At 38.3% G+C, this 21,358-nt stretch overlaps 1 protein-coding gene across 1 annotated transcript in view; it reads right to left on the bottom strand.

Moving 5' to 3' along the window:
- Positions 1–2,542: 2,542 nt before the first annotated feature.
- Positions 2,543–21,358, bottom strand: part of Macrod2 (mono-ADP ribosylhydrolase 2) — a 2,209,545-nt gene continuing 2,190,729 nt past the window's right edge. The window contains exons 20-21 of the mRNA XM_032902613.1: positions 9,286–9,353; positions 2,543–2,969 (exon numbers count right to left, since the gene is read on the bottom strand). Coding sequence (XP_032758504.1) covers positions 9,286–9,353 — 68 coding nt within the window. The 3' untranslated portion in view covers positions 2,543–2,969. The remainder of the gene's footprint in view (positions 2,970–9,285; positions 9,354–21,358) is intronic.

Below are 21,358 nucleotides of genomic sequence, written 5' to 3'. Positions count from 1 at the left end.
GGCGCTGTCCAGCATTTCAAGACTGCTTTAACAAAAGAGGCACGTGTTACCCTAGTAATACCAGAAGACATTTTTTTCCTTGCAAGCAACAGACTACATTTATTTGCATTAAGTAAAAACATATCTTGTTCAAGAAAATTACTTTTTTCCTGATTTTTCCTTTATATCACAAATGTCAGGGTAAGGCAAATCCTTAATGAGTCATATGATAAAAACCCTATTTCCCGAGAAAATATATTGAACATATTCTGCTAACTTTGTTGTTTTTCAAAGCACAGCTGACATGCACCACATACAGAGAAATGTCTTTGCAAACCAAGTGCATCAAGCAGAACTGTATTAATTCACAAAGAGGCTTTTCAGGGTTTCATAGAAAGATTTACAATTAGCTGCAGTGATTAATATGTGACCCAGTATCATAGACAGTGCTTTGGAGGTCTTCTTTGTAAGCTTTTATCAGAGAAGACATGTCCATCATCTGAATAGTTATCAGTAAGAGGAAAAGCCCCTTTGTCTAGTCTGCAGTGAGTACCTTTTTAATTAAGACTATTATGTTGAAGGTCTACTTCAATCCTCTGTATGAAAACATGACTAATAACAGGGCTACTTTCCTCCCATCCCCCTATTGCCCTTTATGTCATGTGGCCCGGCTGAAGTGTGTTTGGAAATGGCCATCCAGCATTCATGTGCAGAAAGCATTGGTTCACGTCCCACATGTACTACCTTGTACAGCCAGTGCAGTGACAGGGCCAGTGAACAATGGGTCTCCTTGTCTGAGATGCCTTCAGTCTGGCCCAGAGCTAAAATTTTTATATTTCATTATTGAAGTGTAAATTAACTGCATTATTTATTTTAAAGCATACAATCATTCAGCCACGTAGCAACCAAAAATCTACTGCAAAGCAAAGATGAAAATGCACTTTAATTCATAAAAGGAAGTTTAAGCAAATCCAGGAGTTTGGGACTCCTTCTCTGTTTTCCTAAATCTAAAGATTCCTTTCCTTTTCCTACAGTTTCCACAGACTTCTCTCTCCCTGTTTCTTAATCCATCCCCACACAAGATGAGCAAACACAAAGGCTGCCATTGGTAATGAGAAAGGTGGGCTGGAATTGTCTCATTCCTGGCTATTCCTCTTCTCTCAGGTGTGCCTTCCCACTGTGACCCTATACAGGAGGGAGAGTAACACTTCCCCCATCCGGAACCTTTCTAGCATGGTTCTCTTGTCTGTCAGGCACTTCACAAAAATGGTGGGTGCTTGTAAAATAGCTATGAAGATGGTACGAAACATTGAAGCTATCTATCTGGATGGCATCTTAGATTATTTTGAGGAAGGATTGTTCTAGAAAACAACGGGTAATGGAGAGGTATATGCTATCATGTCAAACTGTTGAAAGAGGAGAAAAAAAAAAAAGCAAAAGCCATGGAGAAACATGAAATTCCTGAAACAGCCTTGTTGTTATGTTGATGAACTATGTTAATGAAAATGAGATGTTAAAAGGTAACATACTCAGAGGTATGGTTTGCTTAGAAACAGAAACTAATGCAGAGCAGGCAAAACTAGTCACAGGAAGATAAGATGGATTTTCCACAGGAAAGGGCAAAGCTAGTGAATTGAATGAGATACTTATGAAGTGGTACCATCTCACTGTCTTCTTTAGATATTCTCAGTTAGTTCCACTTTCCCCCCTCTGTTAGGAATAGCAACATAAAACATCATGATTCTAAAAGACTATGGAGTTAAGATAGTATGCAAAAGACACTACCATGTCTTTGGAACCCCAAGAGGCAGTGTGAGACCTAGGTTTGTTCTGGGATGGATACTTGGGATGATGTCCAGCCTCCTCTGGTCCTCATTGCTTGAACTTCGACTGCTCTACTTGCTCCTTATGTTGTGGATAGTTCTGACTAAGTTTTGGATGAATGGATGAGCCATCAAATCACCCTTGGATTTGGCATTAGCAGACCAGGAAGCCAAGGCTGGAAGTAATGGCTCCAAATGTTCCTAACTTCAAGTGTGAACCTCTGTAGGCCATCACATCTTGGATCACCATGGATATTCTTTTTATGAAGAGTAGAGATTTCAAGTGGAACTTTGATGACTAAAATTGTTATTAATAGATTGATTTGAGACCTAAATGAAGCAAGCCCCTCCCTTTTATCTCAATGATAGTAACACCCATTCCAATCGTGTACAAAGAACCATATCTTAGTGATAGGCTCCATATGGAAGCACACAGTGACAACCTCATCAACCAAGGAAGCATTGCTCGAAATCAGTCTCAAAAATGAACACACACGGCATCCTGGGTGTGACGGGTGGAGGTTCTAGTGGCTGCCAACACTGAGCTTTGTTAATGCCTGATTTGAATATTTTGGACTCCTTATCAGACCTCTTCCAATTGTTATTCAATTTGTAACCATTTTCTATCCTTCCTCCTTGGTCTGTAGATTACACCAGTGCTGGGCATGGTAACTTGAAATTTAGCCTGCAGCTTGCCATCACATTCCTTCTTTTTCCAGGAACACATCGTCCTGTAACCAGTTTTGTGAGAGAACCAAGAAAGCAGAGAGGGACCAGGAGACCAGGGTGAGTATTAACCCTATCGCCATGATCCTAGGGGTGAGGCATGAAGAAAAGACAGAAATGATAGGGACTGGTGCCTGAAAAATGCTCAGCATGGGGCCTCCTCACATATATGGAGGGAGCTCGCTTGCTTTTTCTTTTTTCTTGTCTTTTCTTTTTGTTTTGTTTTTTTCATTTTTTTCTTTTCTGTAGGTAAACAACAAAATGCAGCTGGAGAATTAGAGCAAAAGACCCCCTTTCTTCCATGAACTTACTTTCCCCCCTCCCCCACCCCCTTCCACAGCACACACTATCTTCTTCCCAAGTCCCCCAGGGCCAGGCCTTGCCATGCTGAGGGCTGTCATTTAGCTTCAGTTCTTTGTTCCTTTGCTTCATCTTGTGGCCCTGAGGAAGACAAAGAGAAACCACTTGTTAGATTAAAGATTAAGCATCTTCACAAGGTTTAGCAAAAAGTACCTTTTTAACGCAGTGCTTGAAACGTCTCTCAGTTCTCAAACAGGCCTAGGAATAGCTTACTTGGTTATCAAAGAGCTTTGCCTATCTGAACTGTAATTGCTGACACATGGTATCTTTCAAGATCTTATAAATCACTCCTGATAAATATAGGCCACATGACAAACTGCTTCAGCTGATGTGGATGATTAACTCAAGTGTTCAAAGAATTCTTTGAACAATCTACCTTTGATGTTCTTCCTTTCCCAGACTATGAGTACATTCTAGATTCTAGAGACTGGTATGTGAACAACTCACAGTATGCAGATTTGCAGAAGCCTTTGATGAAGCCTTTTTTTCTTGAGTATCAGTTGGGTTCTCCACCCATGAGACAACTCTAATATACTCTTTTCCAAAAGAGTCTATGGTCATTTTAGTTTGACTTTTAAAACTGAGGTCCACTCTACCTCCAGGGAAATATACAAGCCAGGTATATTCAGTTACTTCTAGTCTTGAGTCACATTTAATCTGTGACACTATCATGATCAAAAAAATTCTCATGACTAAAGAAATTTCCTTTTCCCAAGTCTACTCTTGCTGGAACTAATAATTGTGAAGTTTAGTTTCCTGATCTAGAACTTTCTACAAATGAGATCTCTATAAACAGGATTACACACGCATCTCTCTGCTTCACTCCTCTCCCTCAGCATAGTGTTTGAGAGTTATATTCTTGCTTCTTAACTTTATTCTTTTTTTTTCCAGTAATGGTTGCCATTACTTTGTCTGGAAAGATCATATTTTTCATCCATTCTACTGTGAGATAGTTAGACTGTGTCAAAAGATTAGCGTAGATGACACTATAGTATATTATAGAGTATTTTATAATAGCATGTCAATTTTACACATGCTCAATGATCTCATGTATCTTTCCAAATTATATTTCAATTCTCATTTATATGTTATCATAAATTGTTAAGTAGTACATCTAGCTTTGAAATTTCTAATTTTAAAGATTTTATAATGAAGATATATTTCAATTTGAATTGTTTTACAAGACAGAAACCCTTAAATGTGTCAACAAGTGTTTATCAGCACAAGAGTAAAATTTGAATTATAGTGTTTTAAGAAAGAGTACCCCGATCATGTTCACATAAAAAAAGTATCTCACCATTATACAATTATGAATATGCTTGGAAAGATCAAATGTATGTTTTAGTCAGCCTGCCTTTGCTTCCCACATCTATACCCTAATATGTGCTCAATACATGTTCAATTAATAAAATTGTTGAAGTAAAAAAAAATTAGCATAGGCATGATATTTGTATTCATGCCTACAGCAAACACCCTTCACTTCTACTCTGTGCCCAAGCTAGACCTCTCTCAATCCCTAGCTACCACTATCCTCATTTCATGTTGACATTTTTGTTTAGTGGCTTATTTCATTTAACACAATGTACTATATTCCATTCATTTGTTGCATTTGTCCATGATGACGTTTTGTTTGTGGACATATAGTGTAACTCTCTATCTTAGCTACTATGAACAATGTAGCAATAAATACCAATATGTGTATATGCCATGCTGATCTATGCTAAAGACTGGGATGGCTATATATTTTGCCATTTTTATTTTATTGAAAATAGACTTTTTTCATATAATCTACTATGATCACAGTTTCTCCTTCCCCAATTCCTATCAACTATATCTTATAGAAATTCTAAATCACTATTTTAAAATCAATAGTGATGTTGAAGGGAGTGAGATGAAATATTACTGTAGTGTGGATTTGCATTTTCCTGATGGCTAATGGTATTCATTGTTTTGTTTTCTTTTGTTCTTCATATATTAGTTGGACATTGGTATTTTGAGAGGTATCTATTTTCTTATCGAGGAGAAAATTTGCTTCTAAGTTTTTTGGGCTCTCTTCTGGATATTCTTCCTTTGGGATATGTAGCTGGCAACCCCCCTCCCCCCAGCCCCCAACTCTGTAGATATCTCTCCATTATGTTGCTTGTCTTCATTTGCTGCATGAAAGCTTTGCCATTGGATGTAATCTTACTTGGAAGTTTTCCTTTTGATCTTTGGGTCCTCTCTGGGAATAACATTGCCCAGACCACTGTCATAAAGTGTTTTCCTCTGTTTTGGGTGTTACAGTTAGGTGTTTGATGCCCGTTCCCTCCCCCCAAAACACACAAACATTTCTTTTAAGTTAGTTTTTATACAGAGAGAAAAGTGGTAGGCACATTTCAATCCTCTGCATGTGGATTCTGGCTTTGCAAGGTCATGCTTTCCAGTTGGCTCTTTTAACTCAGGATTGTATTTTTATTGCTGTTTTCTATTCCCGTAGGATTAAGGTTTTGCTGCTGTTATTCTATTGTTTGTGAAGAAATTCCATTTTTGTGAAGAAACTCTTTGGTTTTATATTAGTTGCTTTTCTAATTGCTGTGACTTAATGCCTGACAAGAAGCAAAATAAGGGGGAAAGGAATTTTCTAGGCTGCAGTTTAATAAAGAATGGAGCCCACCATGGTAGTTGGAGAGGAAAGGGAAGATGGTGGGATGTGACCTTGAGTTCACAGTCAGGAAGCAGAGGGAAGACTGACTGAAGGATTTGTAACCTTCAAAAAAGCACACCAACAAGGGACCAAGTTTAGAAACATTAAGCTTGTAAGGGGTATTTCTCATTCAGGCCATCACGGGTGTTATGGCAGAGACTGCACAGAGTCTACAGGCTATCACTTTTCTTTTGTAATATGAACAGTTTAACCATGGTAATTCTCCTCTATCCATTAAATGGAACTTCTCCTATACGTACGTCTCTGATTTCATGCCGTGGTGTCTTATGATTTTTCACTAGCAGCATCTTTCACTCCCTTGGTTAAATTTATTTCTGATAGCTTATTTTTGTAGTTATTTTGAAAGATTGCTTTCCTGACTTTCCTCCTTTTCTCAGAACATTGTTAAGATGATCTGTGTACTGCTACTTTCCTGATTTTATCTGTCTTTCTATATAGAACCATATCATCTGCAAAAAAAGAATATTATTCTTCCCATTCCATTTTTATGTCTTTATTGGCCTTTCTAAAACTTCCAGTACCCATAGCTTGAAAAAAAGTGACATCACTTTATCTTCTTATGGGTTTGTTTTGGTTTAAATGTAAAAGGTCCACCTTGGGCTCAGACCCCTGAATATTTGGTTTCTGGGTGGTTGCACTATTTTGGGATGTAGTAGAAACCATTGTAAGTCAAGCCTACCTGGATGGCATAGGGTATTTAGAAGCAGGCCATTGAAGTCTATACTCTTCTCTGATTCTAGTCTAATATTCTGCTTCTTGATGCTCCAGGTGATGAGGTCATTTTACAAGCTCCCATCACCAGCAAAACAGGCTCTCTAAAGCCATATTCTTCCCCTTATACTTTATCTGATATTTTATCACAGTAATTAATAAGTAGTTGGTATTCTGGGCTTACAGGACATGCTTTTGTTTTTCACCACTTGGTATAATGCTGACTATTATGGTGTAATATTGGCGGGAGTGTTTATAATGAAGAGTTGCTAAAAAAATCTGATAGATTTAAAAATACTCAAATGATCATATAATTTCTATCTTCCAGACTACTTAATGCCATTAAATTTATTAATTTGCATCTATGAAACAACCCTTAAAATTCCTGGGGTAAAATCAGCTTGATAATGCTGAATGGTCATTTTTTTTTATGCTAACCTTTTGGGCTTCTTCTTCTCTTTCATTTAAGTATAACAGTTTTGAAAGAACTGTCTATGGTCAGTGTGGGTATGACCTTGAAGGTTTTATTGAAACTCAAGTGGCCTTTCCCTGTCTTGATGTTCCTGCTGATCTTCAAGGGTTCAAATAGATTTTTTCCTCCTTCTTCACTGATTTTTGTTAGAGTAATTGAAAATACAGGGTCTAACATTTTTAACTCCTATCAATGTGGGAGTTTCCGTTACTCCATATTTTTGTGCCAGGAGATGATGTTCACTTTCTAAAAGAAGTGGCTCAGTGTCAATGCACATCAATCTAAGTCTGATGAGGCTAAGAGAGTAACAACTACGTGCAAACGCTAACCACAATAGTAGTGTAAAAATAAAGGCTTCACATCCATTAATGTTGTTTGATGTAATTAATGTGAAAAAACAAAGTCTAACCTGTGACTCTGCTCAAAGAAGAAAACTATACATCACAGTGCACAGAAGGCTGGGAAGAGATGGGAGAGGAAGCTGAAGAAGGAGAACCCAGTGTCTGTGGCAGACTCTCTAGTTATCCTGAAGGATGGTTAAGGCTATGAATGCTCAAGTTTCACGTGTGAAACAGTGTGATATTTGCATATGCACATCTTTCTGTGTAATTCAAATTACCTCGAGATCACCAAAATACTTGATGTAATATAATGATATGTTTTGTAGTTGTCATCCTGCATTAGGGCTAACAAGGAAAGTCTCTACATGGTCACTACATATGCAATTCTTGGGTTTTGTTTTTTAAGTATTTTAAATTCATGGTTTTCTTGAATCAGTGGACATAGGAACAACATATCTGAGTAGCCAGAGATATTATCTAGTATGCATTAATATATATGTGGGATAGAGCCCAGAAAACCAGTGTGGTAGACCAGCAAGCTTGTCTGGGTTTCAGTTTCCTTGTCACTTTAAATTAAAGTTATAGTAGATGATGGTGGGCTTATTAATTAATTTAGATAGATTGCTCTGGTAGCCTATGACTTTCTAAAAAAGTTAATATTTGGGATCTGTATGAATATGGAAAAGCACCACATTGCTTGCTGCAAGCAATGTTTGAGCTATTCAAAAGCAGGTAAGGGAAGAAATGATGACGACTATGTTTACACATTCAAGTAATTTTGAATTGGAAGTATTTGAACCTCCATGTGTATCTGAGGTCAAGGAAAATAGATCTAGACCTGTACTTTACTTGGATGTTAATAGGAAAAAAAATCCAAAAGTTGTACTTTGTTGGTGGCTAAAGAATAAAAGGGACGGGATTGGGGATTTAGCTCAGTGGTAGAGCGCTTGCCTAGCAAGCGCAAGGCCCTGGGTTCGATCCTCAACTCCAGAAAAACAAAACAAAACAAACAAACAAACAAAAAACAAAAACAAAAAAACCCCAAAAAACAAAGAATAAAAGGGACAAGAGGCACTGAGGAATGGTGGGAACTGTTTGTCTCAGTTCATTATTTTTCAGTGGGAACTTCCCAGAGTATTTGAAGAACATGGCTAAGGTAAACATGTTATGAGTTTATGTTTAGATAAATGTATATTCTTTAAAAACAATTTTGTGGTATAAAAATAGTATATATAATTTGCAGCTGCATAGCGTTCATGATGAGCATGACAATGATAGATAGGTTCTCACCTATTGTCATTAGAACTTTCATTCCATTATCTGATTAGAGCCCAAGAATGACGTGAGGTGGTCTTCCTGCAGGATGCAGAGACCAAGAGGAACCAGGGAGTAGAAGGGCAACCATGACTAACCTGTGTTCTACCCTCACTGTTTCAGAATTCATTGTTCTGTGGTGTTTTTAACATTTAGTTAATAGTAAGGCTAACTTCTTTATCTTCAGATTTTCCCACCTTTCCCACAACCCTTTCTAGGGTTAGGAACATCATGGAAAAGCTAATAGATTATTAATCACTCTAGATATGATTTAGACTGTGTGGTCTGGTTACCGTAGCTTTATTTTCCTGGTAGTTGCCTTGGGCTCATTGAACTCTAGGAATGTCTATACAGATGCACATGTCTTCAGGAAGCAGTGTGCCACCTAGGGCACCTATTTTTCTGCCAAGACATATTTATATGTCTTTATATATTCTTTCAGGTAAAGATTTAGTGAGACACATAAAAAGCAGATATACCAAACAACACAGTGTGGTGTTCCTGGAAAAATGATGCTTCTGGAATCAGCTGGAGTTACTGAAGTAATGAGATCACCCTAGGAGTCAAGGGGTAAGACTGATAGGAAAACACTATTCTTGTCCAAGTGAGGAAATCTAAGGTGTTCCGTGATTTAATTATGCTTGCTACAGCTTGTTCTTTCTACTTAAGGATGACAAGCTTCCATGAGGTAATCTTTCTTCTAAACACCCTGTTATTAGGTTTAAAGATCTCAAAAGTCAAGCCCAAGCTACATTCTGGGAGCTGAAAAGCAAAGATAAATACAGCATCTTGTTTGCAAATTAATCCTAGTGGTTAGCTCATGAATTGAAAAATCCCTCCATCCGGGTAACTTACCTATTGGAGATCTTCCTGCAGACTCTCTGTCGTCTCATTTACACCATCCACCTGACTGTTCATGTCAACTATAAACAGAAAGAGTTAAACCATTATCAAACCTAAACTGTTAAACACATGAAAATTGCCACTATTGTTTGAAAATGTTCCAATTTCCTGTCTTATGTCTTTTCTGTTTTCATTTATTCATGACATTGGGACCAGGAGGTTAGAATTCATTCTCCTCTTGGATGAGCTGTCATTTCATGCAAGATTTGTGGTTTGGCAATTTGAGTGTATTTATTACCATCCTTAAATAGATAAATTCAAAGACCCCAATAGATATCTAGGAAAACCAAGAAAGAAAACAAAGAAAACCAGACCATTGACATGCAGAGAGGTACACTGTTCCCTCCACAGTGGCAAGGTCAATAGACCTGGTTGGTTTGTTGTGTTTTTCAATTTCAGAATTCAAAACAGTTCCTGCAGATTTGCCAGTGGGTCTGACAGCTAGTAGCCGCCATGAGATAGAAAAGCAAAGCAACATGTGTGTCTTTTACTTGTGTTCCTTCTTTGTGAACATTTACATAAACATAAAATGTATAATTATTGCCATTCTCCAAAAGTGGCCCAAAGCACTCACTCTGGAAATTTCCAAGGGTCAGCAAGTTTAATGAGATTTTTTAGTATCCAAGTCCATACTGTAATCAAAGAAAATAAATAAAGAAGTGGACAGTGGCTGACTGGGAATTTAGCTCGGTTGGTAAGAGTGCTGAGTCTAACGCTGAGTCATGGGTTGAGTTCCTAGCAACAGATAGGGGAAACAGCCAATGAAAGATCATTAACTGTGAAACTCTGACTCCAAATCCCTGGCAAACAAATATAATCTTTAGTTCAAATGTCCAGGACCAGTGCTGGTGGCCATCACCTCGTCTCCTTTCCAACTCGCAAGAAGCCAATGAAAGACACCTAATACTTCTAGTTAGCTTTCTTCTAATACCCACCTCCAAATACTGAATTGATGCCTTCCACTTTGAGAACTGAACAGATCCCTCTTGCCTGCATTCACTGGCAGATCTGGCTAATACTATCACTATAATAACATTACTTACTTGGGAAGTGTCTGCTCTTTGAATAAAACTAACAACTAAATTTTTTTCTTTTTTCCAGAACATGAAAGAGTAAAATAATGGAATAATGGTGGGTGCTGGTCCCACAGTACATGGATGCTTCAAAGAATGATATCCTTGGATAGCATCCAATGACCCCTCTCACGCTTCCAGGCTTAAAATGGTGATATCTCTTTTCTTATCTGAAAACTGCACTGATTTACTAATTATTTGTCAATTCATTTCAAACTTCATCTGTAAACTGGCCAGATGCAATAGTTCTGTCAGCAAGAGAAGCATTTATGTTCTGTTCAACCTGACATATGTGTTTCTGTAAATGCCCCCCTCAAAGTAGAACATACAGAAGTAAGCATGGTGAAATGCTTGTTTTCTATTCCTTCTAGTCAAAAGACACCTGGTCTACAGCCTATTACTGTATGTTCTATAAAAAACATTCCATGATAAAATAGCTCTTTGTAAAAGTAAAGTTTTATCATATTAAAGAAGTTCTTGCTAAGCCTTCAGAGTCTACAGGTCTCTACTGCATCTAGGACATAGACTCGAGATTTTACATATCACTTTGTTGTTTTCCAAGGATCAGTATATGGGGCTGAACATCTACAGAACCTGTTTGTAAAGAAGTGATAAGAAATCATTTTATATTTTTAGGGGCAGGCTGGAGCTGGTTCTAGTTTAACTGAACTCCATTGTCAGGTTGGTGGGTCTGGGGCATCTTCTGGATAATGAATGGTCATGAGTAGAGGAATAAAAATTAAGGGAGACAGTTCCAGTAATGGCAAGCCTATAGGGTGGAGAAATAGCTGCTATAAGAAGCTTTATTTAGCCCTGCGGTCCAGACACCACCCGGATCTGAAGGGACCCTGTCAATAGCTCCCTGCACCCAAATCCTGTGGGAGAGAGAGCTAAATCTTCAGAGGGGCAGACATGCCTGGGAAGCCAGAAGAGACTACACTCTGCCCACATTTCTGACTCTAGAGGAAAACACCTAATGCCATCTGGGACCCTTGTGCATAGGGGCCCAACAAAAGGCAGGGCAGGCCCTTCTGGTTGCCGCCCTTGTGGAGAGCTCAAACGCAGGCCGCCAGGAGCAACTTCAGGTCAGGGACCAGAGGTAAGACCAACTTCTCTGCTCCAAGTGACCAGCCTGGTGGACACAAGACACAGGCCCACAGGAACAGCTGAAGATCAGTAGACAGGAAAGACTACACGCCTGAAAGCAGAACACTCTGTTCCCATAACTGGCTGAAAGAAAACAGGAAAACAGGTCTACAGCACTCTTGACACACAGGCCTATAGGACGGTCTAGCCACTGTCAGAAATAGCAAAACAAGGTAACACCAGAGACAACCTGATGGCGAGAGGCAAGCACAGGAACCCAAGCAACAGAAACCAAGACTACATGTTATCATCAGAGCCCAATTCTCCCACCAAAGCAAACACTGAATATCCAAACACACCAGAAAAGCAAAATCTAGATTTAAAATCACATTTGATCGCGATGATGAAGGACTTCAAGAAAGACATAAAGAACTCCTTTAGAGGATGCAGAAAAACATAAATAAACAAGTAGAAGCCTATAAAGAGGAATCACAAAAATCCCTGAAAGAATTCCAGGAAAACACAAACAGGTAAAGGAATTAAAAATGGAAATAGAAGCAATAAAGAAAGCACAAAGGGAGAAAACCCTGGAAATAGAAAACCAAAGGAAGAGACAAGGAGCCGTAGATATAAGCATTACCAACAGAATGCAAGAGATGAGATGAGAGAATCTCAGGAGCAGAAGATTCCATAGAAATCATCGACTGTCAAAGGTAATGTAAAATGGAAAAAGCTACTGGTCCAAAACATACAGGAAATCCAGGACTCAGTGAGATCAAACCTAAGGATAATAGGTATAGAAGAGAGTGAAGACTCCTAGCTCAAAGGACCAGTAAATATCTTCAACAAAACCATACAAGAAAACTTTCCTAACCTAAAGAAAGAGATGCCCATAAACATACAAGAAGCCTACAAAACTCCAAATAGATTGGACCAGAAAAGAAACTCCTCCCATCACATAATAGTCAAAACACCAAATGCACAAAACAAAGAAAGAATATTAAAAGCAGTAAGGGAAAAATGTCAAGTGACATATAAAGGCAGACCTATCAGAATCACACCAGACTTCGCACCAGAGACTATGAAAGCCAGATCCTGGACAGATGTCATACAGACCCTAAGAGAACACACATGCCAGCCCAGGTTACTGTATCCAGTAAAAGTCTCAATTAACATAGATGGAGCAACCAAGATATTCCATGACAAAACCAAATTTACACAATATCTTTCTATATATCCAGCCCTAACCTACAAAGGATATTAAATGGTAAAGCCCAACATAAGGAGGCAAGCTACACCCTAGAAAAACAAGAAACTAATCATCTTGGCAACAAAACAAAGAGAAGAAAAGCACACAAACATAATCTCACATCCACATACGAACATAACAGGAAGCAACAATCACTATTCCTTAATATCTCTCAACATCAATGGACTTAACTCCCCAATAAAAAGACATAGATTAACAAACTGGATATGTAAAGAGGACACTGCATTCTGCTGCCTACAAGAAACACACCTCAGAGACAAAGACAGACACTACCTCAGAGTGAAAGGCTGGAAAACAACTTTCCAAGCAAATGGTCTGAAGAAGCAAGCTGGAGTAGCCATTCTAATATCGAATAAAATCGATTTTCAACCAAAAGTCATCAAGAAAGATAAGGACACTTCATATTCATCAAAGAAAAAAACCAACAAGATGAACTCTCAATCCTAAATATCTATGCTCCAAATACAAGGGCACCTACATACATAAAAGAAACCTTACTAAAGCTCAAAGCACACATTGCACCTCACACAATAATAGTAGGAGATTTCAAAGCCCCACTCTCATCAGTGGACAGATCATGGAAACAGAAATTAAACAGAGACATAGACAGACTAAGAGAAGTCATGAACCAAATCGACTTAAGAGATATTTATAGAACATGCTATCCTAAAATAAAAGGATACACCTTCTTCTCACCACCTCATGGTAGTTTCTCCAAAATTGACCATATAATTGGTCATGAAACAGGCCTCAATAGATACAGAAAGATAGAAATAATCCCATGCGTCCTATCAGACCACCACAGGCTAAAGCTGGTCTTTAACAACAATAAGAGAAGAATGCCCACATATACATGGAAATTGAACAATGCTCTACTCAATGATAACCTGCTCAAGGAAGAAATAAAGAAAGAAATGAAAGACTTCTTAGAATTTAATGAAAATGAAGGTACAACATACTCAAACTTATGGGACACAATGAAAGTTGTGTTAAGAGGAACACTCATAGCTCTGAGTGCCTGCAGAAAGAAACAGGAGAGAGCATATATCAGCAGCTTGACAGCACACCTAAAAGCTCTAGAACAAAAAGAAGCAAATACACCCAGGAGGAGTACAAGGCAGGAAATAATCAAACTCAGAGCTGAAATCAACCAAGTAGAAACAAAAAGGACTATACGAAGAATTAACATAACCAAAAGTTGGTTCTTTGAGAAAATCAACAAGATAGATAAACCCTTAGCCAGACTAACAAGAGGACACAGACAGTGTGTCCAAATTAACAGAATCAGAAATGAAAAGGGAGACATAACTACAGAGTCAGAGGAAATTCAAAAAATCATCAGATCTTACTACAAAAGCCTATATTCAACACAACTTGAAAATCTGCAGGAAATGGACAACTTACTAGACAGATACCAGGTACCAAAGTTAAATCAGGAACAGATGAACCATTTAAACAACCCCATAACTCCTAAAGAAATAGAAGCAGTCATTAAAGGCCTCCCAACCAAAAAGAGCTCAGGTCCAGATGGGTTCAGTGCAGAATTCTATCAGACCTTCTTAGAAGACCTCATACCAATACTATCCAAACTATTCCACAAAATTGAAACAGATGGAGTGCTACCGAATTCCTTCTATGAAGCCACAATTACTCTTATACCTAAACCACACAAAGACCCAACAAAGAAAGAGAACTTTGGACCAATTTCCCTTATGAATATCGACGCAAAAATACTCAATAAAATTCTGACAAACTGAATCCAAGAACACATCAAAACAATCATCCATCATGATCAAGTAGGCTTCATCCCAGGCATGCAGGGATGGTTTAATATAAGGAAAACCATCAACGTGATCCATTATATAAACAAACTAAAAGATAAGAACCACAAGATCATTTCATTAGATGCTGAGAAAGCATTTGACAAAATTCAACACCCCTTCATGATAAAAGTCCTGGAAAGAATAGGAATTCAAGGCCCATACCTAAACATAGTAAAAGCCATATACAGCAAACCAGTAGCTAACATTAAACTAAATGGAGAGAAACTTGAAGCAATCCCACTAAAATCAGGGACTAGACAAGGCTGCCCACTCTCTCCCTACTTATTCAATATAGTTCTTGAAGTTCTAGCCAGAGCAATCAGACAACAAAAGGAGATCAACAGAATACAGATTGGAAAAGAAGAAGTCAAAATATCACTATTTGCAGATGATATGATAGTATATTTAAGTGATCCTAAAAGTTCCATCAGAGAACTACTAAACCTGATAAACACCTTCAGCAAAGTGGCTGGGTATAAAATTAACTCAAATAAATTAGTAGCCTTCCTCTACACAAAAGAGAAACAAGCCGAGAAAGAAATTAGAGAAACGACACCCTTCATAATAGTCCCAAATAATATAAAATACCTCGGTGTGACTTTAGCCATACAAGTGAAAGATCTGTATGATAAGAACTTCAAGCCTCTGAAGAAAGAAATTGAAGAAGATCTCAGAAGATGGAAAGATCTCCCATGCTCATGGATTGGCAGGATTAATATAGTAAAAATGGCCATTTTACCAAAAGCAATCTACAGATTCAATGCAATCCCCATCAAAATACCAATCCAATTCGTCAGAGAGTCAGACAGAACAATTTGCAAATTCATCTGGAATAACAAAAAACCCAGGATAGCTAAAACTATCCTCAACAATAAAAGGACTTCTGGGGGAATCACTATCCCTGAACTCAAGCAGTATTACAGAGCAATAGTGATAAAAACTCCATGGTATTGGTACAGAGACAGACAGATAGAACAGTGTAATAGAACTGAAGACCCAGAAATGAACCCACACACCTATAGTCACTTGATTTTTGACAAAGGAGCCAAACCCATCCAATGGAAAAAGATAGCATTTTCAGCAAATGGTGCTGGTTCAACTGGAGGTCAGCATGTAGAAGAATGCAGATTGATCCATGCTTATCACCCTGTAGAAAGTTTAAGTCCAAGTGGATCAAGGACCTCCACATCAAACCAGATATACTCAAACCATAGAAGAAAAAGTGGGGAAGAATCTCGAACACATGGGCCCTGGAGAAAATTTCCTGAACAAAACACCAATGGCTTATGCTCTAAGATCAAGAATCGACAAATGGGATCTCATAAAACTGCAAATCTTCTGTAAGGCAATGGACACTGTTGTTAGGAGAAAATGGCAATGAACAGATTGGGAGAATATCTTTACCAATCCTACAACTGATAGAGGGCTTATATCTAAAATATACAAAGAACTCAAGAAGTTAGACTGCAGGGGGACAAATAACCCTATTAAAAAATATGGTTCTCCGAAGACTATACATGGACTGACCCTCTGCTCCAACCTCATAGGTAGCAATGAATAGCCTAGTAAGAGCACCAGTGGAAGGGGAAGTCCTTTGTCCTGCCAAGACTGAACCCCCAGTGAATGTGATTGTTGGGGGAGGGCGGTAATGGGGAGAGGATAGGGAGGGGAACACCCATAAAGAAGGGGAGGGTTAGGGGTTAGGGGGATGTTGGCCAGGAAACCTGAAAGGGGAATAACAATCGAAATGTAAATAAGAAATATCCAAGTTAATAAAGATGGAAAAAAAAAACTTTATTTAATGCCATGATACTTGCCCTTATGGCTGAATTATTTCCTAATTGATTTTAACTCAAAGGAATTTACTTTTTTTTTTTCTTTTCCTGAAAAAACACTCAAAGCTAGAGAAGATGGTGACTGACTGACAAGTTTTGGTGTTTGTCTTTTCAGTAACAGTTGGAGTTTAACAGCTAATAGACTAGCTTTTTAGGAACCGAGTAGATTAGCGAGAGACCATGATGATGGGTAACAACAAGAGAATTTGTTTGGAAGTTCTAGGCATGCAGTGCAGTCTACCCTTGATGGAAAATTGTTCCTCCTCCATTGGGGAAGCTCATCCTCTTTGACTCGGCAAGCCACTTCAGGGAGGACACTTGCTTATGTGGCCATAAAGGAAGAAGAGGGCAACTACCAAGCTACATGGATCAGCAGAATTACCACTAGCAATAAATGGGTGACAGATGTCATGCTCTCATTCTAGTGTAACAAAATGAGAAGACACAGTGACCAGGCAACAGGTAAAGACTTGCCTGTGGCATCCTTCCCCTTACTCTAAACATTGAGCCCTAGATGGGGAGATGTTGCTGACATAAAAGAGGGATACGTAATTGAGTCCCAGTCTTAAACCTGGACCCTAGAACAAAGCTAGCCACAGTGAAATGTGGTGCTGGAGAAAGACCTGTGCCCCCTAGGTACTAGGGAGACCCAGAGCCTGAACCATTGAAATTAAATTAGGTTTGGTAGTTAACTGCCTCCACAATGCTTCCTTAAGTCTATGGTGGCTGAGTAAAGAATAAGGCTCAACCTCCTGGAAGAAAGGTTTTTAAGCAAGCTAGCATGCAGCATTAACACTCCCGCGGCACTTTGATACAAGACCTGGTAGAATGCCTGCCACAGCTCAAAGCCTGATAGCCCACTTCTAACATTAGGAAGAGGCGTGTATGTTCCAAGAACAGATTCCAGTTTGGATACAGCTTTGGCAGCCTACAGCACAGATGCTCTCTTGCTGTGGCTATGAAAATCTCTGTAGCCTTGTATGTGACCCAGCCTAGTGCCAGCCTTGATAGCCGAGGGACTGTTTGTACTATGTATCTCAAATCTCAGGTAATGCAGCTTTAACAAGCCAGTTAACAGAGTTTCAGCATTATCTGGGTACCAGGAATAGACTGCACCCTGTGCTTTGGCCAATACCAACTGAGATGTCGTTCCTTGATGTACTTGACTGTATAGCCTCTTGTTACCATGAGACATAGGCACATCTCAGCTTAGCATGAGTAAGGACTGCTGTATTCAATACCATCTCAACTAAATGTGCTATAGGAACAAATTGCTGAGGGTACTAATTGATGGGTTTTAACAGCCCAGGGCCAAATTCCTGGATAAAACCTAACACAGAAATTGTTAATTCCTCCTACTCCCAGGCTTGGCTACCAACAGCCTCTGGAAGATCTCCAGGGCAAGGTAAAGACATGGGGTACTAGACTTCTAAAGTGTCTCTCATAGCTTGGGCTGGTCGCAGCAATCTGTTGCCACAATTCCACTTCACCAACAAGCAATCATATTCGTGTGTGCCTTGGAGCTACCCCAATGTTGTGCTACTCTTGGCAGCGTTACTGGCCACAAATGTGACATTGGAGCTAAAGGCGAGACTATCAACAGTGAATTTTTTCTGAAGTCAGTCTGAGCCCTGCCCTGGCACTTTACAACAAGCTGTGACTGTGTATAACAGAGACATGCTTATCGGGACGGACACAATTTCATTATGAACAATAAAATCGAGTGTATATTTGGACAAATTTTGGCTGAAACAATACATACTACTCCCCATAGACCTTGACCTGGGAGCCACCCAGGACTTAGATACAGGGTGGAAGAGAAACCAGGGGACACGCAGCCTGCTTCTCCTGTTTGGGAAGATGGCTACTGACAAAGCTGGGCAGGAACTCACTGGTTGAAACTGGAATGGCCTGCCATGTTATCAAGTGTTTTGAGGAAACTGGGACCTTACTTCATGCCCAAAATAGATGTCTGGAACCGACTAGTACAGGAGAACTCTCTGGAAATGTAAACACTTGTTTTAAGAAGAAAAGAAACACTTGTTTTCAGGAGAAAAGAAAACGGAAATGCTACAAAGAGAAAAGGAATTTTTTTAAAAAAAATCTCCCCCTAAATCTGAGCTAAAAAATTTGCTTAGCAAATTAAAATCACAATAGAAGGCATTGGGAGATTAGTGGAAGAGAACCATTAGTGAGCTAGAATTCCTGCTCCCATGAGATGCAGAACTGAAAATGAGGAAGGCAAATAATTTGTCTTTGGGACACTATTAGAAAAAGAACAAATATTTGGGTAATTGGAGTCCAAGAATAGTACCAAAGGAGTAGAAATTATTCAACTATAGAATTCTTTCTTCATGAACAACATTTATATATAGCAAGGCCCAGGGTCACCAATGAAATTTAATCTGGTCTGTCTTTCAAATGTATGTTATGACTTAAGGTAAGTGATAAAGATATTCTCAAAGCTGTAAGAGAAAAGAAGCAAATAAAGTTTACAGGTGCCCCAAGTCATCTGGAAGCAGGTTGCTCAGTGTATCATACAGGTCAGGAGAAAGTGGAATATAGTCTCTGTAGGGCTGATGGGAAGAGACACTATGTCCAGCAAATATCCCCATTAGTAATCAAGGACTAACAGAAGCATCACCAAACTGAAGTCAAGACAGCGTGTGAGAGTGCGCTACAGAAATGCAAAGGAACCTTTCAGACTGAAAGAATTATCAAGTAAGAAGAATAGGTATCTGTAAAATATATGCACTGATTTACAGGTAAATCAAACTAGTTAGCAGTGGAAACATGGCAGATAAGAGTACTTTTACAAAGAAATCTCCAGAAGCTAATGATTGCCAGACCAATAGGCTAAGAAATAACTATTAACCAAGACAGAGAATTAGAATTTCAAAAGCTCAGAATTACTCTTGCTTTCATGTCACTTCTCCCATTTTTCAAAACAGCATCTTATGTAGTCCAGAATGGACTAAACATGTTATGTAGCTGAGGATGACTTTGAACTCGTCTTTGCCTTTGCTTCTAAAGAGCTGAGAATACAAGTGTGTGTCACCACACTTCATCAACTCTGAATATTTGTTTGCCCCTTTGATTCTGTTCTCTACAGTATTACTTCAAATGATTTTTTGTGTTGTATTGAGTGTGATGAAAAGAATTGTAAAGCAAACCAAAGGTAAGATGAAGAATGGAAGAACAAGAAGACTAGAAATGATTTATATAAGGGCTGAATTAAGAGATTACCTACCAATAATTACCTTGGATGTAAATGAATTAATTTTTTAACTAGACATCATAGTAACTGATTGGGATAAAATGCATAGCCAAACCACATAATGGCTTGACAACACTCACTTTAAAACTCAAGGCATGTATAGACTGAGAACAAAGAGATGGACTGAAATATTCCATGCTAAAAGGTGCCAAAAGGAATCAGGAATAACCATACATTCATCTAAAGCAAATATCCCAAGCAAAAAGAGGGTTAAATTGCACGCTAGACCCAGGCTCTAGCAGTCATCCACAGAATGCTCCATTTTCTAAAGGCACACAGAATGCTCTTCAGGACATATGTCATACAGAAAAGCCCAATGTATTTTTTGGATGTAAATTATATTGTTAACAATCTGTAGATATATAAATAAAATTGGCCACTGAAATAGACTGAAACAAATAAAAATGTAGATAACATACTAAAACCTAGCAGATGCAATGGCCATAACATTAAAAGGGAAGTTTATAGGAACTAATTCAATTATAAGAGGAAATTGGAAATATTGTAAACAACCTATCCATGAATATCAAGGATCTAGAAAACAACATCAAACCAAACCAACATGAATAAAAAGATAATCAAACAATGCAAACATTAAACACTTCTTTAGAAGGATAAAATAATTGACCCTCAGCTAACTTAAGGAAAGAGAATAATAAAATCAGATTTAAAGGGAGTCAATATAAGTGATGAATACAGAAGACCGTGAATGGTTATATAACAACTGTATGTCAAATGACTGCACATTCTCAAGACTGAGTCATAAAGAAATAGGAAAGATCAATGACAAGAAGAGAGATTGCATCAATAATAAAAATTTCTGTACTACCCCCTTAGTGCTACTGACGTTAGTAGTTCTGAGTTTTGGTCATTGAAGGGAACATTTAAAGAACTCATATCAATTCATAGAAGTTATTCCAAAAAGTAGAGAAAAAAATTCTTCCAAACTCATTTCATAAAGCTGCCATCACTTTCATTAAACAGCCTGGTGATCCTCCTCCTTTTCCCCTTCCTCCTTTCCCTCCTCACTATACAGAGTGAAAAGGGAGGACAGGAGAAAGAGAACACTACAGATCAATCGCCTCAGTAAACACAAATGTAAAATTATGAACAAAACTTGGGAACCAAATCTAATTACACAGTTAAGAGATTTTACATTCAGACAAGTGGATTTATCCCAGGAAGGGAACGATGGTTCAATGTATGCAAATGAGATCCATCAGTTATGTCAATCGAAGCCAATAAGGAATCTGATAAAAAAAAAGTGCTGGACAAACTGTGTAAACACAACATATAAATATCAATGATAATAGCCTGACTGACAAGCTTTCTGCCTAATATGTGAAATAAGAGTCCCATACTCCCTCTACTTTCATTTGATAGAGCTCTGAAAATTGTCCAGATCCTTAGGCAAAAAGTAGAATAAAGGCTCCTGAAAGTGAAAAGTTGCCCATGTTTATACAGAATTTGATTTTATTTCTAGGAAATGCCAGAGACTCCTCTATAGTAGAACCAATAACTAAATTCAGCAAACATATAACATATAACAGTATATATAACAGTAACATATAACAGTATAACAGTGGCTACAAAAATGTATAGCATTGCTATATGCCCATAGTGACTTGTCTTAAATAGATGTAAAGAATTAATTCTCTCTT

Source organism: Rattus rattus, chromosome 5, assembly GCF_011064425.1.
Source record: "Rattus rattus isolate New Zealand chromosome 5, Rrattus_CSIRO_v1, whole genome shotgun sequence".
NCBI lineage: Eukaryota > Metazoa > Chordata > Mammalia > Rodentia > Muridae > Rattus > Rattus rattus.
This window is presented reverse-complemented; position numbering and strand designations above follow the sequence as displayed.